General features: G+C 42.4%; 1 protein-coding gene across 9 annotated transcripts in view; it reads left to right on the top strand.

Annotated features, from left to right (window-relative positions):
• The window catches only part of HERC3 (HECT and RLD domain containing E3 ubiquitin protein ligase 3), a 137805-nt gene that overhangs the window by 43353 nt on the left and 70863 nt on the right, over positions 1–23589 (top strand). For 7 of the 9 annotated variants that reach the window (XM_060299818.1, XM_060299813.1, XM_060299816.1 and 4 more), the window contains 12 exons: positions 524–683; positions 4658–4734; positions 5567–5788; positions 6734–6825; positions 9088–9218; positions 9787–9947; positions 12368–12444; positions 15853–15977; positions 18162–18221; positions 21328–21439; positions 21856–22045; positions 23384–23547. In XM_060299818.1, coding sequence (XP_060155801.1) covers positions 652–683; positions 4658–4734; positions 5567–5788; positions 6734–6825; positions 9088–9218; positions 9787–9947; positions 12368–12444; positions 15853–15977; positions 18162–18221; positions 21328–21439; positions 21856–22045; positions 23384–23547 — 1443 coding nt within the window. In that variant the 5' untranslated portion in view covers positions 524–651. Of the gene's footprint in view, positions 1–523; positions 684–4657; positions 4735–5566; positions 5789–6733; positions 6826–9087; positions 9219–9786; positions 9948–12367; positions 12445–15852; positions 15978–18161; positions 18222–21327; positions 21440–21855; positions 22046–23019; positions 23252–23383; positions 23548–23589 lie in introns of those variants that run through there. The other 2 variants (XM_060299821.1, XM_060299817.1) reach the window with 2 other exon arrangements.

Below are 23589 nucleotides of genomic sequence, written 5' to 3'. Positions count from 1 at the left end.
CTGGGGAGAAGCAGCAGGCACAGGGGTAACATCTGGTGTGTGTGTTGCTCCAGGCATGTGTGCTAGCCAGTATATCTGGGTTTCAATGGGTACCTTTTAGAAACGTATAAAATCTTTTTTTTTTTTTTTTTTTTTTTTTTTTTTTTTTTTTTTTTTGCTGTACGCGGGCCTCTCACTGTTGTGGCCTCTCCCGTTGCGGAGCACAGGCTCCAGACGCGCGGGCTCAGCGGCCATGGCTCACGGGCCCAGCCGCTCCGCGGCATGTGGGATCTTCCCGGACCGGGGCACGAACCCGCGTCCCTGGCATCGGCAGGCGGACTCTCAGCCACTGCGCCACCAGGGAAGCCCTTTTCTTTTTTTTTTTTTTTATTTTTTATTTTTTTTAGAAACGTATAAAATCTTTATAAATATACAGATGTAGTGGTTCTCTCTGAAAAACATAACTGCCTAGGAAGCTAACTCTGTGTAATTCCTGTTTCTGGGCTTTACATTTTCCTCCTTTGTTTTTTTTTTTTTCCCTCAGAGCAAATTGGAGCTCTGGCAGATCAGCATATTGTCCACGTGGCGTGTGGTGAGTCCCACAGTCTGGCCCTCAGTGACCGGGGCCAGCTGTTTTCTTGGGGCGCAGGGAGCGATGGTCAACTAGGACTCATGACTACCGAGGACTCTGTGGCAGTACCCAGGTAAGACTCAGTTGCTGTAACTATTATTTCCTGCTAGTTTCTTTGTTAGATTCCTTGGTTTGGGTTCTGCTGTCTTCTTTTGATTGCTGTTTCCTTTGTGTCACTGTCATGCCTTATACTGTTATAACACTTGTCACAAAAATTGTCATTCTTTATAGAAGTGTCTGTCTCCAGTTAAAAAAGGTGAGTTGTTCAGGAACTGTACTTTATTTATTCCAGTAGCCTAGTTGCTGGCAGAGTGTTTGGAACTCAACAATGTTCGAATAAAAAAACACCTTTTCATATTGCTGGACTTACAAACCTTTAACTTAAAATTGCAAACCTGAGACAGTTATTCAATGAGTCACTTTAAAATAGAATCACAAGGCTGACCTGATACTCTAATAACAGGCCAAATTACCTTAAGCATTACCAATAGCTAAAATACCAAATATACATAAGTTGTTTAACACAAAAGTACTAATACAGTGGTTTTTAGTCCCTTAAGTATTTACTTGATTCTGAATCTTAGATGATTTGGCTAAATATGTAACAGCTGCTTCACCACTAAGTAAATGTCTAAAATATTGAAGTTACTTTCAGGTGGATGTTTTGGAGAGGGGGCATCTCTGTTTGTTGAGGGTTCTTAATGAGCAAAGAGACCACTGGTTTATTTCCTTCATTTAATTCCTGCTCCTTTATACTGCAAGTGTACAACATTCCTTGTATTGCAGTACTTGTCACATTCTTTGCAATTTTTCATTTGATAACTATTTTTCGTACAGAGCTGGGAGCCCTTGATGCCAGGAGACCTGGATCATTTATTTTAGCATCTCATTGCTAAGGGTGCTCCAGCACACGCATTGCTCAGTACAAGTGTGTTTATTAAGTGCTTCTCCTCCCCTGCCCAATTATTGTCCCTTTTAAAGGACAGTACCTTCTTCTTCCTCTTCTCCCCTTAGATTTTTGTCTCTTTAATCAAAAGCTATTTTAGGGGAAAGAGGAACAGGGAGGTAAGAATGATTTGATTCCATTTCCTGATTTAGAACAGGTAATGTCTTGGGTTCATTACTTCCAAAAATTAATTTGGGGGGAAGAGGGAGAGTAGAAATTTAAAAAAGGGGGATGTTATATTTTACGAAATTGTAATATTAAGGAAAAGATTTATAACATTAATGACAAAAGTATTTCATGCGTTGAGGTCCAAAGACTCAAGAAAAGCTGTTTAGTGGCATTTCATTTCTAAAAATGGAGTAATCTGTGTTAGAGTAGCAGTTTGTTATTATTTTTATTAGTCGTGTCTAAATTATGGATGACTTCTGAGGGTTTAGTTTGTGTATAATTTCATATTATAACTTAATTAAATTCATTAATTCATACCTTAGTATTGTGGAAAGTAACATAGATTCGAGGTCACATGGACTCAGATTCCAGTACTGGCTCTATTACTTATTAGGTGAATGACCTTGGGCAAATTGTTGAACTTACCTAGGCCTCGATTTCCTAACTTAAGAATGGAGTTACGTAGTATTGTGTACCTTTACGAAGTTATTGGGAGGATGCAGTAAGACGAGTAGGTAACACACAGTATAGCTTGTGCATGTGTATCCCGCTTTCTCCACCTCGAGGGTATAACTTCTTATTGTTTGTCTTGTCCTTTTGACCTGCTTCCTCTCTGTAACTGTGATTGTGGAGGTGGTATTGAGGGTAATGGTGACCCATAAAGGGAGGAGTGTGGGGAATTTGAGTGGAAGCTGGCCAGGAAAAAGGGCTGTTGCCGCATAAGGTTCTGAGACACTGGGACCCAAGGCAATATTACATTTTCCAATTTAAAAAAATAGTGGGCTTCTACAAGCTATTGATACATGCAGCAATTTGGACAAATGTCCAGGGAATTATTCTGAGTGAAAAAGAAGCCAATCCCAAAAGGCTACCTACTGTATGGTTCCATTTATATAACATTCTCAAAATGACAAAATTGTGGAAATGGAGGGTAGATTAGTGGTTGCCAGGGGTTACGAATGGGGGAGGGGAGGAGTGGTTATAAAAGTACAACAAAAGGAATCCTTGTGGTGTTGGAACCGTTGAGTATGGTGCTGGATACCTGAGCCTACACAGGTGACACAAATACTACAAACTCAGAAATGAGTACAAATAAAACGGGAAATATTGGCCTGGCCAAAAAGTTTGTTTGGGTTTTCCTGTAACATCCTATGGGAAAACCTGAATGAACTTTTTGGCCAACCCAGACATAAATGAGATTGGTAGGTTATATTAATGTCAGTATCTTTGTTATGATACTATACTGTAGTTTTGCAAAATGTCATCACTGGGGGAAACTGGACAAAGTGTACAAGGGATCTCTGTATTATTTCTTACAACTGCATGTCAATCTACAATAAAAAATAGTTGGGTTCTGTTTGGTACTAAATGCATATGTGAACTCTATTTTATAAATTTTTTTAGATCCGAGAAAATAAACCATTAACAAAAGCAACATCTACCTATCACTCTAAATCACCCCCTCCTCGCCTATTGGATGTCTGTCTTCTAAAATGCCCCTTCCCGAAAGTGTGCCCATCTGACTCCTTTGTTCCCACAGCATACACTTAATGAAGAGGAAGACGGCAACTTGTGAATTACTAAAATAGGAAGCAGCAGATATTCTCAGGCTGTCCACCTCTGTTGGGCAGTGCCAAGCATGAATTTTTTCTTTTAATTCTCACCACAACCCTGTGAATGGGTACTGTTCTTATCTCTGTCTTTGACACGAGCAAGCAGAGCAGTGGGATTTAAAAGTTATCATATGGGGCTTCCCTGGTGGCGCAGTGGTTGAGAGTCCGCCTGCCGATGCAGGGGACACGGGTTCGTGCCCCGGTCTGGGAAGATCCCACATGCTGCGGAGCGGCTGGGCCCGTGAGCCATGGCCGCTGAGCCTGCGCGTCCAGAGCCTGTGCTCCGCAACGGGAGAGGCCACAGCAGTGAGAGGCCCGCGTACCCTAAAAAAAAGTTATCATATGATCTTCCTCTTTATCATCCTAGGGAATCAGAGTTTTGGAGGCATTGCCCTTCTTAATTTTTTTAAATTATGGTAAAATACACATAACATAAAATTTACCATCTTATCCATTTTAGAGTGTACAGTTCAGTAGTGTTAAGTATATTCACGTTGCTGTGTGACCAATCTCCAGAACTTTTTTCTCTTGCAGAAATTTAACTCTGTACTCATTAAATGACAACTCCCCATTTCTCCTCTCCCAGCCACTGGCAGGCACTGTTAGACTTTGATTTGTATGAATTTGACTAGTCTAGATAGCTCACGTAAGTGGAATTATGGAGTATTTGTCTTTTTGTTACTGGCTTATTTCAGTTAGCATAATGTCCAAGTTTCATCCATGTTGTAGCATGTGTCAGAGTTTTTGTTCTTAAAGGCTGATGAATATTCTGTTGTATACATATTCCAAATGTATATACCTCATTTGTTTTTCTGGTCATCTGTTGATGGACACTTGGGTTGCTGCCACCTTTTGGCCATTTTGAATAATGCTGCTATCAATGTGGGTATACAAATATCTCTTTGGTATCCCGGCTTTCAGTTCTTTTGGATATATACCCAGAAGTGGGATCGCTGAATCATGGCATTGCCCTCATTTGAAAGCCATTTAGATACTAGCCGTGTTCTTAGGGATCTTTCTTCTATAGTTTACTCCTTTCGTCCCTGAATTGGAGAGGACAAGGTGGGAATTAACAGAGGGCTATGGTAATGGGTTTAGGTGCAGATTTTTTTTTTTTTTTTTTTTTAAACAGTAGCTACTTAAGAGGCAGGAGGTTAGTGAAAGACTTAATAGAATTATATCATGTAAGATTATATGTTTGATTTTAAGAAGTCTTTTTGTGAAAGATGTTACTTATTACAGCTGTTTTGTTTAGCTGGGAATATTTCCAGTCATTGTTCGTGAATGCCCTTCTTAAGAGGAGAGTCTTTTCTGTTTTAGGTTAATACAGAAGCTGAACCAGCAGACAATATTGCAAGTTTCCTGTGGCAACTGGCACTGCTTGGCTCTTGCAGCTGGTAACGTACATCTCTGCTAATGTTCTGTTAATTTGAGAACCATTTCTCTTTGCATTTTTGTGTGATGTTATCTAACTGGATACCTTTAACTAACTAGTCAGGGTCTGTGCATTCCTGTTGGACAGCAGCAATTCTCAGACAGCCTTTGTGTCGCTCATACTTTTCTCGGGGTTTGGATGATGAAGGAGGTGGTCATCATTGCTGCTCCAACTGTCTCTCGGGGGAGGGTGAAGAGGAAACAGTACGTCAGTCGTGTTCTTGAGCAGAAGATTGGTTTTTCTTAGCTAGAGCTCACTATGGCGTTATAGTCCATCATGAAGCTCCCACATAAACGAAGAAGATGGAGTTAGAAAAACCTAAGCCAGCAAATAATGCTGTATTTTGTTAGGATACATTTGAGGGGAAGTCGGCACTAACAGGTCCTGCTTGATTCTCTGTGCTGCCGTCCGGGTCCTAACTGGCCCCCGTGAAGTCCTGGGTCTCTCATGGTCCTGGTGTGGTCAGAACTCGTTTACCTTGCTTAGTGGATCAAAGCCTGGTAATCGCCTATTCAAAACTGAATTGACTCACACATTTACTTTTTTCTTTGCATAAGTGTTAATAGCCTTGGAAGGGCGATAAGGCTCAGTGTATCTCTGTTGTCATGACAGGTGGGATTTTTGGTTGCAGCCTGAAGTGTGTCTGCTCCCTTGCTCTTGGGTGTGTGTGTGTTGCGGCCGGAGGGCACTAACAGATGAGCCTACCGGGCAACCCTGGTGTTCTAACAAGGTTATTTTTATGGGTGGCACTTGTATCATTTCTGGTAATATCAGTTATCCTCTTCTTATTTCAGATGGCCAGTTCTTCACGTGGGGGAAGAACAGCCATGGGCAGCTGGGTCTGGGGAAGGAGTTCCCCTCCCAAGCCAGCCCGCAGAGGGTGAGGTCCCTGGAGGGGATCCCGCTGGCACAGGTGACTGCAGGAGGGGCCCACAGCTTTGCCCTGTCTCTCTCGGGAGCCGTATTCAGCTGGGGGATGAATAACGCGGGGCAGCTCGGACTCAGTGATGAGAAAGGTAGGTGACGTCTTCACGTGGCCCTCTTAACCTCATTTGTTTAGTACGTGCTTCCTGAGGAGCTTGTATGTGCTGGCCCCGTGTCAGGCACTAAGGGTATAGCAGGGACCAACACAGAGAATACCCTTGGCTCAGCAGAGATTGCCTGCTAGTGGGCAGACGCAAACCGCACACCAGTAAGTCTACAGTACGTCACAGACTTTGAGAGGAAAGGTTCCTATTTCATATAGGGTGGACAAGGAGGGCCTCTAGGATGAGATGTTTGAGCAGAGCCCTGTAGGAAGTCAAGTCGGAGAGGAGACGTGTAGATACGCTGGGTGGAGACTGTTCCAGTCAGAGGGAACAGGGTGTGCAGAAGCTCTGGTGCAGGAGGATCTGTGGTGTGCTCAGGGCTGGGGTGACCGGAAGACGGGAGCTCAGAGAGCTAGCGGGGCCCCATTATGTAAGGCCTGAAGGGCAGGCTAAGGAGTTTGGCTTCTGTCAGTGAAATCAGGGAAGACACCGAGGTGTTGAGAAGAGTGATCCAGTTTAACTTTGCCTAGCGTGGGTCCACGGGGGAAGCTGGAAGACCAGTTTGGAAGTAGTGGGAATAAAGATGGACTTGAATATATTTTGAAGGTGGGCCAGTTGGTTTTGCTCATTGTTGGATGTGTAGTTTGAAAGAAAGGGGAAAAGCTGGAAGGGTGAAGTCGCATTTATGAAATGAGGAAAGCTATGTATGGGGAGTGGGGCGGAGCGGTGGGAAGAACTGGGGAGTGTAGGGAACCCATGAGTTAAGTTCTAAATACGGTAAAAATGAGGCGTCTGTTAGACGTGCAAGTGGAGGTTCAGGCAGGAAGCGGAACATGAGAGTCAGGAGTCCAGGGGGACCCAAAATTCAGGCTAAGACAGCTGTGTACGTCTCAGAGGCAAATGGTAGGGACACTGCTATTTCTCTCATTCTAGATCGAGAGTCTCCTTGCCACGTGAAGCTCCTACGAACACAGAAAGTCGTCTATATCAGCTGCGGAGAAGAGCACACAGCAGTGCTCACTAAAGTAAGGGGCTTGGAGTATTCCAGTTTGTTCCGTGGCGCTTGGTGCTGGGTATGACGTGAATGCCTATTTATCACGGTTTGGTTGGTTGGATAGGGCCTTTTAGAGAGAGCAGTTAACGGTGTCTAAAAATAGTCCAGTGCTGTCTCCCTTCTCAGCAACCATCTGCATTCTCACTCTTCCCTCCCTCCAGTGGTGGTCAGCCTCCAGGCGATCAAGAAAACGGACCCTTGCCCCATTCCAGTTGACACCTGCTCCCAGGCTAAATGCATATGACCAGTATCCCTATGAAATGCTCCCCAGTAACAGGAGTTAGACATTAATTCAGCCATACTTCCCTGAAGACCTTTATTAAAGTAGCACAAAAGTATTTTTTTAAAAAAAATAAATTTATTTATTTGTTTTATTTTTGGCTGTGTTGGGTCTTTGTTGCTGCACGCAGGCTTTCTTTTAGTTGCAGTGAGTGGGGGCTACTCTTCGTTGTGGCGTGAGGGCTTCTCATTGCGGTGGCTACTCTTTGTTGCGGAGCACGGGCTCTAGGCGCACAGGCTCCGTAGTTGTGGCGCGTGGGCTGAGTTGCTCCGCAGCTTGTGGGATCTTCCTGGACCAGGGCTCGAACCCGTGTTCCCTGCCCTGGCTGGCGGATTCTTAACCACTGTGCCACCAGGCAAGTCCAACACAAAAGTATCTTTTTCTTCAAGTTGAGCCACAGTGAGATTTAAGAATTTCTAAAAATATGAGGGACTTCCTTGGTGGCTCAGTGGTTAAGACTCCGCCTGCCAATGCAGGGGACACGGGTTCAAGCCCTGGTCTGGGAAGGTCCCACATGCCACTAAGACCGTGCGCCACAACTACTGAAGCCCTGCGCGCCTAGAGCCCGTGCTCTGCAACAAGAGAAGCCACCGCAATGAGAAGCCTGTGCACCACGACGAAGATTCAACACAGCCAAAAATAAATAAATAAATAAATTTAAAAAATAAAAATATGAGGATAATACATTCAAATCAGTTATTATTAAGGGAAGCTAGTGGTGTTTAGGGTATGTCCTTCAACCTCCTGAGACTGATATCAGGGAAAAATACGCCCTTTCAGAAAAGATTCTAGAATGCCACTGTGAGAGAGAAAATGCTAAGCTGGCCTGACCCTTTTGGCATTTCTTTGGCATAAATTTGTTCTTAAAGTGATTTTTTTCTATTATGGAAGTAGTTCCTGTTCATAAATAAAGAAGGATTAAGAAGGATTAATCCTTCTTAAATAAAGAAGGATTCTAACTCAAAAAGAATCACTGTTAATATTTTGGTGTTTTCAAAGCAGAAATAGAGACACAGACATAAAGAACAAACGTATGGATACCAAGGGGGAAGACGGGGGTGGGATGAATTGGGAGATTGGGATTGACAAATACGCACTATTGATACTATGTGTAAAATAGATAACTAATGAGAACCTACTGTGTAGCACAGGGAACTCTACCCAGTGCTCTGTGGTGACCTAAATGAGAAGGAAATCCAAAAAAGAGGTGATATATATACGTATAGCTGATTGACTTTGCTGTATAGTATAAACAAACAATATTGTAAAGCAACTATACTCCAATAAAAAAAATATATATATATTTTTGGTGTTAAAGAACAGTTCAATGTATATATAACTTTCAAATATATATAGCAATCTTCTGTGTTCTTTTAAAACAAGCCATTTAAATATATGTAAAAAAGAACAATGTAATTAATGTTTTAAAATTATCTACCTATTCCTTTTGCTTCTAAAACAGTTACATCTAGAGAGAATGAAAAGGTATTTGCATGTCGAACAAATACTATTATAGATTCACTTTAATAAAATGCCTTAGCATTTGTTCAAGTACAGCTGCTAAAAAGATCTTACTTTCCAAGGAATCTGTGGAGCATTTAATTTTCTACATATAAATGATTGTGCAAAATCGTCTCATTTCACCTTTTTCTTCTTTTTTTGTTTTCCTTCTTATTAACACATCGTTGTACTTTTAAACAACTTTCAGAATTTACAGATGGTACACATTCCCTTGAGCAGTACTGTCTTTATTCCATAAAGGTGTCGTCTTAAGTTCTTTTAAAATTATTTTTCCATTTAATCAACATTCCAAAGAAGTGATTTGGCTAAGTATCAAGCGAGCGTAGCGTTCTTATACAGACCGTTGTGATGTGAATTTTGTGTCCAGAGGCTAAAGGAGTGTACGCAAACTCAGAGACACAGTGCAGTCATGTGGTATTTGCTCCTTGTTAGAGTGGAGGTGTGTTTACCTTTGGTGCTGGTTCCTGTGGGCAACTTGGACATGATTCCATGAATGATGAGGTTAATCCAAGAAGAGTTCTGGAGCTGATGGGCAGTGAAGTCACTCAGATTGCCTGTGGCAGGTGAGTGGTCCTAAGCGCTTCCTCATAGATATTAAGACCCAGAAATGGATCATGTCTTTGTAGTGATGGAGAATGTGGTTAGACCCAGCCACCATCCTTTTAAGAAATCTTAACTGCATGCACACCTATGCTGAAAGTTTGGAGAGAGTCTGATCTGAGCAGGGTGTGGCGAGGAAGGGTTTTAGAGAAGCAGAGCCACCTGGGGCCAGTAGGCTTCCTGGGGTAAAGAATAGCATGATGTGTGGGAGACGTGAAGAAAGGAAAGTGAGAGAGCCTCAAAGAATGTCTTGGAAATTTTGCTGGTCCCCCCTCCGCCTCTTCCCACTCATCCCAGATGCAGCAGGCCTTCAGCTCTTTCCAAGAAGTCTTGCCATCATCCCGATGACCTAGATTATCAGGGAAAGATGGTGTTACGAAGAGCCAGCGCTGCAAAAAAACAGGCGCATGTGAACACAAGGGGCAGCCCTAGGATGTGCAGTGCTCACACGTGGAAGTAAAAAGTCAGAGTGTGTATTAACCCGTATCAGAAGGGATGCTGATGCGTTAATTTACATTATTTTTCCCCCAGACAACACACCCTAGCCTTTGTGCCTTCTTCTGGACTCATCTATGCATTTGGTTGTGGAGAAAGAGGTCAGTTAGGAACTGGACACACTTGTAATGTCAAGTGCCCGTCTCCTGTGAAAGGTTGCTGGGCCGCCCATAGCGGCCAGCTTTCAGCCAGAGCTGGTAAGAGTGATTTTTTTATTAGAATTTAATGGTCTTTTAAATGCTAAAAACAATTGTTTATAGAACACGTATTTATTTTTTACCTTGAGGTCTTGTGGAAGGAATGAATGTGAGATGTTTTCTTTGAACGTCAATCAGCAAGTATTTGAGTACTCACTATGCATGAGGCTCTGTAGTTGAGATCCTAGAGAATAAAGCCAAACATGTCCTTTCGGCCCTAAGGACCTTGATGGTGCCGTATACATTTTATTATTGTTGCTGATAATTGAGTGCTTAACCGAGTTCTGTAACCACGCTGAGCCCTGAAAACAACCTTAAGAACCTAGTGGTCATTATCCCCATGTTGGAGATGAGGAAACTGAGTCTTAAGGAGGTTAAGTAACTTGCCCAAGATGATACAGATTCGGGGAACAGGATTTAAAACCAGGTCTGCCTCATTCTGAAGCCTGTGTTCTTTTTTTTTTTTTTTTTTTTTTTTTGCGGTACGCGGGCCTCTCACTGCTGTGGCCTCTCCCGTTGTGGAGCACAGGCTCTGGACGCGCAGGCTCAGCGGCCATGGCTCGCGGGCCCAGCCGCTCCGCAACATGTGGAATCTTCCCGGACCGGGTCACGAACCTGTGTCCCCTGCATCGCCAGGCGGACTCCCAACCACTGCACCACCAGGAAAGCCCTGTGTTCTTTTTTTTAATTTTTAAAAATGTTATGCAGTTTTTAAAGATTACACTCCATTTACAGGTATTACAAAATATTGGCTGTATTCCCGGTGTTGTACAACACATCCTTGTAGCCTATCTTATACCCAGTAGTTTGTACCTCCCCTGCCCCAATCCTATATTGCCCGCCCTAGTTCGAACGAACCACTAGTTCATACGAACCACTAGTTCGTTCTCTATATCTGTGTCTTAAAGCCTGTGCTCTTAACGCTTGTACTGTGTTACCTTTCCTTTATGATTGCTATTTTGGTCAAAACATGACATTTCTTTTCATGCCATTTTTTCCTTCTCTTAAAAAATAGTGGAATTTTGTTTCATTTCAAAATAGTTCCATTTCATTAGAAATCAAAATAAGGCAGTCACTCAGTAAGAGTGACTTGAAATAATAAATCCAGAAGCTTAAATGCAGCTGGAGAGTCATTAGAAAGAAGTGTGATTTAATAATTAATTAATTTTGATTTTGAAGGCTATAAAATGACACATTTCTGGCTTGATCAGAATTTTATTTTAGCAGTAACAATCATAAGTTCCCTGCTGGATTATAAGAAACTTATGGACAGGGATGGCGTCTTTTCCTCTTTATAAACCTGGCATATAGCACAGGGCCTGGCACAAACTTCTCACTGAATAAATATTTATGGAAGGAACATACGAGCATCTAAAAATGTAGTGGAACTTAAAATGTAAACTAAACAAGATTTTGTTTAGGTGATGTTACCCAAAGTGAAAGAATGGCTTGGTGTCCTCTTCTGAATCATTTGTAAATTTCTTCTTCTCTAAGGCATGGTACGCATGTTAGGAATGCATATATTTAAGAAATACACCAATGTAAAAAACTCAAACGTTGTATAGGTTAATTTGAAACCACAAAGTTTTTGAAGTTTAATTACCGCATAACTTATGTGATCGTAAGTCTGTGCTTGGATGTTTGCCAAAGTAGGTAAATTTCAATTTGTTATGTAAATGCTGTGGTTTTAGGAACCTTCATGGTAATGTGGGAGCACAGAGGAAGGCATCAAGGAGTATTCCGGTTAGAGGAAGTCTGAGCTGTGTCTTAAAGGATGATTTGGAGTTAGCCAGGTAGAGGATTGTGAGTGGGTGGGCAGTGGTGAGTACCGTGGAATCGCACATTCCAGGGGCACCTTTCCAGTTATGCTCTAGGAGGCTCCATTCATGGAGAATACGGTGTGCACTGGGGGAGGCAGAGGAAGAGGCGTGGAGGTACGAGGTAGTGTGGTGCGCTAGAAATAAAAGCAAGGTGGTGGTAGGGGTGTGTCAGCACGGGCGCAGTATGATGGGAGGCAGAGCTGGGGTAGGATGTGGAGGTCCTCCGGAGGGGCTGCAGACCGCCACCCTCAGGGGCCGAATGATTTCTTAGCAGACGTTATGGTTTATGGTAGTGACTCTTTTAAACTTCAGGGCAGTGGCATGACAGACTTAGAACGAAAAACAGAAACGAGGTCAGGACAAGCTGGCAGTGGGAGGGAGGCAGGGAGGGTTAGAGTGGAAGATACAGTCTTATATGTTTAGTTTTAACTGAAGTAGAAACGGTCCTGGGAAGAGAGCCGGGGGAGGAGGTTTCTTACTTCTCGGACAGAATTAAATGGATAGGAAACCGTTCTGAAGCATATTTTGGAATATTAGAAAAGGGGATCAAGGAAAATCGTTAATTGTTGAAAACTATGCTCTTGAAAATTTTTTTGACAGATCGCTTTAAATATCATATTGTTAAGCAGATCTTCTCTGGAGGAGACCAGACTTTTGTACTTTGCTCCAAATATGAGGTAAACTTTTCTTTTGACTATTACTTTGGGGGTGGAATAATGGTGAACCAGTATTTATTTTAATAGATAATTACATGAGAGCAACGTGAGCAACGTTACTCTTTGTTTCTATCCATTTTATTATATTAAAATAAGCCAACTAAACCTTGAGGTCATCTCCATTTTGCTTCCTTGAGGTGCCAATAATTTTCTTGGTATTTTAATCACAGAGTTCTAATTTATAATTGAACATTATTTATTTATATCTGGATTTGTCCCAAAAGAGATTTAAGGAGACCTTAGAGAGTTCATACTTACTTTGGGATTATTTGACTTTCCATTCTTTGCTTCTCGGTTAAGTAGCCACAAATGCTGGGTGTTTGAGAGCTCTCTGGGTTGGTTCGATGTGATTGAGTCTACACGAAGTATAAGAGATGCCACGGTATTCAGCTCTCCTTTGTTATTTATCATCTGCTCGTAGCACCACGCTAAAATTTCCCTCAGGTTGTCTCCTGCATCACTGTGGTGGGTAAGTCAGGAAGAATGACATTCTTTCAGGACTGAAGGTTGTGGAGAACATGGGCCAGGTATCTGTGACAGGGCTTTAATTCACCCCCCTCTCTGGACGAGAAATGTCAGTCTGAAATCAGCACAGATTTGTTTCCTGCTTTCCACCCCCTGCCCTGCTCTCAGGCTTCCTCTCCTCTCTCCCTCCCTACCCCTCTCCTTCCCTGTCCACCTTGCTTTTATCCAACAAGCACTTAGGGAGGACCAGCGGTCTGTAATGCATGGATCCTTATCTTTCGCTGGAGGAGCAGGGAAGGGCCCTTGGTGATGACAAAGGAATCAGAATAGGTTGGAAAGAAAATGAGGGTCTGTGGACACAAGGGGCCTTGTCGCTGCTGGAAACTCTCCGCCTCTCTCTGATACTTCGCCAACTTTCAGTACGCGATGTTCTTGCCTTCTAGTCAGTATCATTCTATGACTTTGGTATTAAAGGTTGTGGTGGAGTCTGAGGCTGCAGGTTGGACAGCTGAAACTGACAGCTCTTTTCCAGGTCAGGATCCTGGAGAAAGTTCTGTTGAGTGCAGCCATCTGGGGTGATTTGGAACTGTTGCTTTAGACCTATCTTAGGACCAGCTTCAGTTCTTCACAGAGAAACCTTGAGAAAAGCTGAGACTATTCTTTGTTCCTTTAAGATGCTAATAGAGCGAAATATGAAAAGCCCTGAATCTCTGCAGGATAACTTTGTGTCCACAAGTAGTAGAGTTTGAAGTATTCATTTCCCTATGAAACTGGCTTGATTAACCAACTTCAATTTTCCTGTGAAATTCAACATAAAACTTTGTTTCATTTCTTTTGTAAATATGGTATCTGATATTCATACTTGGCTTTTAAATTTACTGTAATTAACACTGTTGGGACTGGAGAACAAAATGTTGATGAGAGAGAAGTGGAAGTAGCATATTGTTGGAGAAATTAAATTTTCCAGGTTAAATTTTAAACAGCTGCAAGAGTTGTATGCATTAAAAATGTAAGATAACAAAGAAAAAAGAAACTAAAAATAGAATATGACTTAGAAAAGTATTGTTTGTTTGCTTGATTTTGATGTATAATTAACGTACGACACTATTTTAGTTCCTGGTACACAGCCTAGTGATTTGATATTTCTATAATTTCAAAATGGTCGCCACAAGAAGTCTAGTTACCATCTGTCACCATACAAAGATATTACATAATTATTGACTAAGACCTAGGAGTCTTAAAAAGATGCTGATGTCTCTAGAGATTCTGATTTAACTGGTCTAGAGTGTGACTTGGCTGTCGGGATTTTTGAAAGCTCTGGTGATCCAAAGTGCAGCCACAGTTGGGAAACACCGACCTAGACCAATTTTTGCTTTTGGGGCTGTATGTAATTCGAAGGTATGGAAAATCGAGGCTTTTTCTTGAGTCTTTGTGTGATTCTGAGGTTGCATTGCATCCAAGGCATCTGTGGTTTATTGGACTTGCAATGAAGACTGACAGAATAGTTCCATGTTTATATTTTATTGTAAGTATGTGCTAGTGTCTGTGTTCAGCTACCCCTTTGAATGGGGGAAGTAATTAAAATTTACATAATGACAGCGGGTTGCAAGACCATGGTGGAGAGGCAGTCTTGTTTGTGTGTTCTCAAGTGTCTGCTCTGTCTTATAGGTTTCCTCTGTGTAATCCAAGATGGCTTTTGTTCTCTCAATAGATGTCTGTGGTCACTTTCGTAAAATAATTATCAAGAACAGATGAGCATAAACTATGACGAGCATCTCTGATTTGTTACATGCCCTTCTCCTTTCCCCTTATAATGATATCTAAACTCATAACTCTGAGAAGATAACCAAGAAAATTTACTCAGAAACTTGTGTTTTTATGTGCAGGTGCAAAGGAGAAAAAGTGATCATCTGGTTCATGCTTTCATATTACTTTTTTCCTCCTTTTTAGTGACAAGTGCAGGAGGCATAAAGAACTCTCAACTTCTTCTTAGTTCTAGATCAAGAACAGGATGGGGGGAGACTAAGGTGAAAAAGAGCCATTTTAGGAAATAGAAGTGCTTATATTATTATTATTTTTTAATCTCACTGAAGAAAGGACGTGCAGTACAGTGCCGGGCAGCATTTGGGATTTTCAAGGCCATGATTGACATGTCCTTTTTGTTACCTTTCTTATAAATTTATAGCTCTATACTCTGAGCAAGGCATTAAGAGGCATTCAGTTTTCAAGGATGGTTTGCGATACAGATTGTAACTGACTCTGACTTTTTATAATACATTTTGTTGGAGTTTAGTCAACAGCTGTGGCAAATGATTAGTAACGTGTAAGCCTTGATGTTATGGTGAGTCACAGCAGAGCGGGAAAGAAGCCTGAAGAAGTCACATTGGTTTGGTTTCTCTGGGGAGTGTGCTCAAGGGCCATCCCAACTTCAGAGCTCCCCGTGGGACTGGCTGAGGTCTCTGTTACACTGAGCCGCAGTTCAGCGTCTCCTTCGGCCCAGTCCTGCCTCCTCCATCCCTAAGGAAATGTGGTTCTAAAGCCACCCCCGCCCCCTGAACAGAAATCTCAGGCTCAGAGTCTGTTTCCCAGAGGAATCTTACAGGTTTAAATCCTGCCGGAGGCAAGGGGACTGGGTCCTCGTACCATGCCCCCACCTGCTGCTGGGTGGGAAAGGACCGAAGCTCTAGCCCAGGGCAGCACAGCTGGGAGCCCTCAGGAGTGCACACTCTCGGCAGCTGGGGGAGTGAGCGCCTCCATTCTGAAGGGTGGGAGGATCTGGCAGTGCACCCCAGCTCCTGTATGTAAGTGCAACACAAAGCGGGGAATATGCGGGGAGAGGGAGATGAGGAAAGATCCATGCTGTTACATGGTTTCTCCTTTTTATTGTTATATTTAATCCTTCAGAATTCTTCTCCTGCCGTCGACTTCAGGATGATGAACCAAGCACATTACACCAGTTTAATCAATGATGAAACCATAGCAGTTTGGAGACAGAAACTCTCAGAACACAACAATGCAAATACAATCAAGTATGTGGTTGCATGTTTTCATGTTGTTTCAGAGTGTGTGGGAACTTCCTAGCTTAGTGATTTTTTCCCTACTTCCAGATTGAGGTTGTGAATATAAATGGAGTTTTACATTTCAGGGAAGCATTTTTTGGGCACATGTTTATTCAGGATTCGGTACCGTTAGACCCGGATAACGTCATAGGTTGTTCCCCCGTTTTCTCACAGAACGTGTTCCTCAGCCTCCCTTGTTTGGATCTCAGTCCTGACCGATGAAGGCCTGAGCTGGCCTTTCTGCTAAGAAAACTCAGTGTTATTGTTTAACTCCAAGACTTTCTTCATATGCATATTGCAAAGCGCATCTCAAATCTAAGCTTATTTTACCTAATCTGAGTAATTTAGCATTTTCACATTCAGAATGATCAGTTGAGATAGTAATTCGGTGTCCAGTAGAGAAAAAAGTACAGTTAAAGGACTGAGGCCTTTCAGCAAGATTATTTCATTCTTAAAAGAGAATTTATGTATTTATTTATTTTTACATTTTTACACATTTTATTGGCTTTCTTCAGCATTTCCATTTTTCTGCAGAGTTTAATTCTTGGGAATGAATGAATCAGGCTGAATATTAGGTGGTGACGGTTCCCAGAAATGTGTATAAAGCATCTTGCTTTATGATAGAGATCGCAGTGGAGCAAATGCCCAGGGCCCTAAACTTTGGGTACACCAGGTGGCAGCTTTTTTTTTTTTTTTTGCTGTACATGGGCCTCTCACTGTTGTGGCCTCTCCCGTTGCAGAGCACAGGCTCCGGACGCGCAGGCTCAGCGGCCATGGCTCACGGGCCCAGCCGCTCCGCGGCATGTGGGATCTTCCCGGACCGGGGCACGAACCCGTGTTCCCCGCATCGGCAGGCGGACTCCCAACCACTGCGCCACCAGGGAAGCCCCAGGTGGCAGCTTTTTGAGTGGAGGATTATTGGGAATGCCCTAGAGCACCTCCATGGCGGTCCTCCGAATCCCTCTAACTTTGGGCGGTTCTGCTGGGTCGCTCAGGCTGGAAGGTGGCAGGGAAGGGGCTGGGGGACGAGACTCACTGTGGGAGGGGTGGGGGGACTGAGACCTCCTTGGCTGGGACCTTGACACTTCACTAATTCTTAGTTTTCTTTTTTTTTTTTTTTTTAAGATGTTGGGGGTAAGAGTTTTAATTAATTAATTAATTTATTTTTGCTGTGTTGGGTCTTCGTTTCTGTGAGAGGGCTTTCTCTAGTTGAGGCGAGCGGGGGCCACTCTTCATCGGTGTGCGGGCCTCTCACTGTTGTGGCCTCTCTTGTCGCGGAGCACAGGCTCCGGACGCGCAGGCTCAGTAGCTGTGGCTCACTGGCCCAGTTGCTCCGCGGCATGTGGGATCCTCCCAGACCAGGGCTCGAACCCGTGTCCCCTGCACTGGCAGGCAGATTCTCAACCGCTGTGCCACCAGGGAAGCCCTAATTCTTAGTTTTCTTATTTACAAGAGGACAGGATGCAAGAAATGGTCTCTAAAGATCTTTCCTGACCCGGATTCTCTGATTAATAGAAGTTGCTGTGATCCCCTCCTCAACCGTATATTTTATTCCTTCCCTTTTCCTTATATTAAATAAGAGAGTCCGGGGTTCCTGCCTGCAGTTTCACCCTGGGTCCTCAGAAACTAGCGGTTTCCTCAGACATTATGTAATCTAGGTAATAGGAATAAACACTTATTTCACTTATTTTTAGTTTCTTTCTCAGATGGGTAACAAAGTAGAAGGAAGTACTTGTTTGGTTATTAATTCACAAAGATACTTTCTGTGTTTGGTAAATAACAGCTCAGCTTCTCTTTTTTTGGTTTTATTTTGTGTTCACTTTTGGAGGTGAGGTGGGGAGTGTCTTAGATGATTGGTGGGAAAAGAACGTTCAAGATCATTATTATTAGGCCCAAGAGTTTTCTTTTGGTAGCTTTGATACCGTCTTTTTATTTTACTTTAACGTGACTTAAGGAAAACTTAAGCTCTTGTCCATTTTGAGACGTGACACAATGTTTCTCTAAAGCAATGTACATTTTCCAAGGCTTCACCTGGGTAAGAAAAAGCGGCTACTAATGAAACCCTGAATAGAGGACTAAGCCTGTTGTTTAATGCTTAAACAACCATTTATTTGTAATTATTAAAGGCTTCCCTCCCTTTTTCTTCCTGAGCAGCGGTGTCATTCAGATATTATCTTCTGCAGCCTGCTGGAATGGAAGTTTTCTTGAGAAAAAGTAAGTGATTTAGAGTCTTAAAAAAAAAAAAAAAAACCCACATGTGATGCAAATACTCAGCAAAGGCCGTGAAAGACTTCTGTTCTCTTTGATGGTGGTTGGCCTTAATTCAGTGGATAAGCCAATGATTTGCACAGAAATTGGAACGCCCAATGATGATGAGTGAGAGGACCTCAGGAAGAGCTATGCTGATTCATGCCTGGTTGGCAGAGAAGCAGGTTACCAAGGAGAGACACGGCATCTCAGAAAGGGTTGGTGTAGTCAAAAGTAAGATTTTTCAGGGTATTCCAAAATGTTAGTAGTATTTATTCTTAAATTCTTAATTCTTTAAATAATCTCCTTGGGGCTTCCCTGGTGGCGCAGTGGTTGAGAGTCCGCCTGCCGATGCAGGGGACACGGGTTCGTGCCCCGGTCCGGGAAGATCCCACATGCCGCGGAGCGGCTGGGCCCGTGAGCCATGGCCGCTGAGCCTGCGCGTCCGGAGCCTGTGCTCCGCAACGGGAGAGGCCACAGCAGTGAGAGGCCCGCGTACCGCAAAAAAAAAAAAAAAAAAAAAAAAATCCTTGGTTTCTTTGGTTTGCTTTCCCATAGTTTTTTCTTTTCTCAGAAAGAGTGAATTTAGGGAAAAAGTTCCAAAGATGCTTCAGGGACTCCTTGGGCTCAGGGCCAGCCCAACCCACCAGGAAATTACATTTGGCCTGAACTCCCAGGTTGTAAATAATGTTTCTTTGCTAGGCCTTATCCCTTCTGCAAATATCCCCCTCAGGGACTTGCTGCAGCAGAAGGGTCTTGTCATAGGTTTTGATCGTTGGTGATCCCAAGTCCTGACCATCTTTCTATCCTTTTCCTGCCAGTGACAATGCTAATGAAATCCCACGAAGACGTAGACTTCAGTTCTGTGTGTGAATCTCATGTCCCACTCCATCCCTGCCCCAAATTCTGTCCCTAACTGGGTTGCAAGTGATTGCTTCAAAAACTCTGTTCAGTTACAGTTAAAGATTGCAAAGTCATTTACTTGTATCATTAGGACAACTGAAATGAGCTCATCCAGTTCATTTCAGAGTCAAGACTTAGGCTTTCCCTCCAGGGAAAAATATTCTGTATTGTGCTAATGTTGGTCTTTTAGAATAGTGGTTCTCAACCAGGCTGATTTGCTTCCCAGGGGACATTCAGCAATCTCTACTGACATTTTTTGGTTGTTAACAGTGGTGGAGAATATACTACTGGCATCTAGTGGGCAAAGGCCAGAGATGCTGCCAAGTATCTCACAATTCCACCCACCCAGAAAAGAATTATCTGACCCCAAAAATCGATAGTCCCAAGGTTGAGAAATCTTATTCTAGAAGGACAGCTTTTATGAAAGTTGGGGATGGCTCTTGGCCGGATTTCTTAGGCTATCCATCCTTAGTATCACAGATTCTGTAGATTTGTGGGTAAAACCTTTATTTTTTATTTTTTTATTATTATTTTTTTGCAGTATGCGGGCCTCTCACCGTTGTGGCCTCTCCCCTTGCGGAGCACAGGCTCTGGACGCTCAGCAGCCATGGCTCACGGGCCCAGCCGCCCCGCGGCATGCGGGATCTTCCCGGACCGGGACACGAACCCGTGTCCCCTGCATCAGCAGGCGGACTCTCAACCGCTGCGCCACCAGGGAAGCCCATAAATCTTTTTTTTTTAAATGGACTTTGGTGCTATTTCTGGAGTTCTCCTCCTGCTTTATGTAAACTACATCGTAGTAAACCAGTGAAGGTGAAGATCCAGTTTAACAAAGCATAAATACATGTAGATAAAATATTTTGTTTTTTCTTAACAGCATAGCAGAAGATACTTCTAAGCATATGGAAGGTTACATATGGGACATTGGAATTAATTTCTATGTTTTGGGCAAATTTATTTTTAGAACGGCAGTAACAAAAGATCCAACAAACAATGCCTAAGTAGCTCTTGTTTGACCACTTAGATTCCAATACATATAATTATGTTTTTTTTCAAATGTTAGAAACTCAACTTATTTTTTATAGATTAAAACAATGATGTCAGATGGTATTAAAACTATCTGAATGTGTCTGTTACGCATAAACAGAAGGCTGTTTTGCAAATAGATAGTTTTTTTGTAGTTAGCAGATGTGGTGTGTTCAAGAGTGGGAATTTAAAAGAGACATTCTCCAAATCTAAGGTTAGAAAAATTTAAGGTTAGAAAAATGATTAGTTCCTAGGAAGTTAAAAACAGTAGCAGTGAAATTAGTCCTTGAGTGAATGTAATTGTATCCCTTGTGTTAACTGAGTGAGGCATTAACTTTGCATTTATTGTGGATCTGAGTTTTTAAAAAATACTTGCTTTAAACTTGGCATTTGTTGATGAGTGGGCCAGTTTGCACAAGGGATGTTTTTTGCACGTAGGCATAGCATCTATGTCTAGTTCAATGTACCACAATGACAGAAAGAGTCAAAAATACAAAAGTAAATCAGGAAAAGAACACTGTGCATATAAATTTTAAGACAACCTCAAATTGAAATGATGATCCTTGTACTTTGACTTGAAGGAAAAAAGACTTGAAAAAAAATTAATTAATTTATTTTTGTCTGCGTTGGGTCTTCGTTGCTGCACACGGGCTTTCTCTAGTTGTGGAGAGCAGGGGCTACTCCTCACTGTGGTGCGCGGGCTTCTCACTGTGGTGGCTTCTCTTGTTGCGGAGCATGGGCTCTAGGTGCACAGGCTTCAGTAGTTGTGGCTCACGGGCTCAGTAGTTGTGGCTCGTGGACTTCAGAGCGCAGGCTCAGTAGTTGTGGCGCACGGGCTTAGTTGCTCCGCGGCATGTGGGATCCTCCTGGACCAGGGCTTGAACCCATGTCCCCTGCATTGTCAGGCGGACTCTCAACCACTGTACCACCAGGGAAGCCCCTATTACATATTTTTTTAAAATTAATTTTTATTGGAGTATAGTTGCTTTACGGTGTTGTGTTAGTTTCTACTGTACAGCAAGACGAATCAGCTTTATATATACATATATCCCCTCCGTTTTGGATTTCCTTCCCATTTAGGTCACCACAGTGCATTAAGTAGAGTTCCCTGTGCTATACATATTTTTTGTTTTTGTTTGTTTAGAATTGACGAGCATTTTAAAACAAGTCCCAAAATCCCTGGGATTGACCTGAACTCAACTAGAGTGTTATTTGAGAAGTTAATGAACTCTCAGCACTCCATGATTCTAGAACAGGTATGGTTTTTTACTTTTACAAAGTGCATGCTTAAAAATGCATTTTTGCATTGAGGTAAGTTGACTTTCAAGAGAAAAAGAAAAAGTAGGATGAAAAGGCAGAAATCTTGTATAAATCATAACTCTGTAAAATATTCACTTTGGGAATTTGACCTGCCTTGAACTTTCTCTCTGGCTTAAGTTTTTCTAAGGAAATGTTCCCCCAGAGTGTAAGGTCTGCATGGGCACGGATCTGTGGCTTTTCTTTTCACTGATGTATCCTGAGTGCCCAGACAAGTGCCTGGCTCATAGAGGGTCTTGAGTACATACTGAATGAATGAGAGTTGAGAGTCTCTCAAATAGTTTATGAATTTAGAGATCAGGTAACTAGATCTCAGATGTGTTTGAATTTCTCAATACTCTTTTCTCTCATGCAGATCTTAAATAGCTTTGAAAGTTGCCTGATTCCTCAGTTGTCAAGTTCACCACCAGATGTTGAAGCAATGAGAATCTACTTAATACTACCGGAGTTTCCCCTGCTCCAGGATTCTAAGTATTACATAACGTTGACTATTCCCCTGGCTATGGCCATTCTGCGGCTGGATACAAACCCCAGCAAAGTCTTAGGTGATTTGCTACACTGAATACCAGAGGTTTTGTGCTTTTTATTTTATTCATGTGACCGTTTGCTCCTGGTGGATTGACATTGAAGAATCTATTTGTTGCCATTTAATATCCTTAACACTTAAAACTTTTCTTTCTTTGCTGTTAATTTCTAATTTGCAGTTTGAACAAATTGAACCATTATTTAGGTTATTTGAAATGATTTACACCAAACTAATCTTGATTTTTACATATTCACAAAGTTAGATTATTAGACTTTATTTTTTTCTCCTCCTACACTTGCTAGTGGTTAATAGTGCCTCAGAATTAGTGTCCATCTGTTGTTTTTTCTCTTATACCTAATTTAGGGGGTGGGAGTGAAATGAACAGTTGTGGTGTGATACACAGGTCTCCAGAAAAGGAGAGGAAGAAAATGACCCAGTGGAGACTTACCAAATGTTTGTTTTGTTTTTCTTTTTTAGGACAGTTGAGTCCACACTGATTTTTGCAGGCTACGGACACTTTGCTGAGATAAGAACCTTCCGTTCCTCAGTGAACTGGAGAGTGTCTCTCATGGGAGTAGAGCCTGAGATGTCTTTATTAATCAAATGCAGAACGTCTGGCACCTGGCTTTTCCCTTTTATTTTATATTTTCCTGGTACCTTTTTTTTAGGTATATTCACTGCAGCTCAGTAACTTCTGAGTTCCATATGGAGTAGGATGTTACTCGAGTGTGGTCTCCCCATGAGCAAAGTGACCTGTGTGGCTCAGGATGGAATACTGGCTTTTCCATATTGCTTCCACCTTTTGTAGAAGGTGGAACCATTCTACAGATAATCATGAAAGCACCAGTAAGATGTTAGTCCTTAATTTTTTTAAGCTCAAAAGCCCTTTGGGGCATACTGTCTCAGGTGTTCTGATAGACTGTGAGGTAGAGATAGCGATCTTTGAAGGAATATTACCTGACTTTTAAAAGTTTGGGGTTTTCTTTTTTACAGGACTTAGGTGGTGGCTGAGAAGAGGGCTAAAAGGACGAGGATATGTGAATGCTCCTGCCCGAAATATGTGCCTGAGCATCTTGTCCACATGTGCCCTTGGAGCTGACCTTTTAGATTAGCGTTCCGGATGAATCCTTGAGGAAAAAAATCAAATAGAGCTTTATAACAAAGCTCCAGGATTCCCGTACAGCTGCCACTCTCTCCAGAAGTGCTTTAATGGATTCTTTTTAAAGTTAGTTTTGGGAAACTGTATTTTCGACTAATGCTTACCTTCTAGCTGGAGCAGTTTTTAGCCAGCAGGCAGAAGACATCAATACTTGATGAAGATCCTATGTTGAAATATGTCTTTCCTTTCTTTCTAAAGATAACTGGTGGTCTCAGGTATGCCCGAAATATTTCACGAAGCTGGTAAACCTCTATAAAGGTGCCGTCGTTTATCTACTGAGAGGAAGAAAGACATTCTTAATTCCTGTACTGTTTAACAATTATATTACAGCAGCACTCAAGCTCTTGGAGAAGTTATACAAGGTGAGCATAGAGAAGAACCAGAGGGGAGAGGGATGCAGAGAT

The sequence above is a fragment of the Globicephala melas genome, chromosome 5, assembly GCF_963455315.2.
Source record: "Globicephala melas chromosome 5, mGloMel1.2, whole genome shotgun sequence".
NCBI classification, from domain to species: Eukaryota; Metazoa; Chordata; class Mammalia; order Artiodactyla; family Delphinidae; genus Globicephala; species Globicephala melas.
Note: the sequence above shows the minus strand (reverse complement) of the source record. Positions and strands in the feature narration are given on the sequence as shown.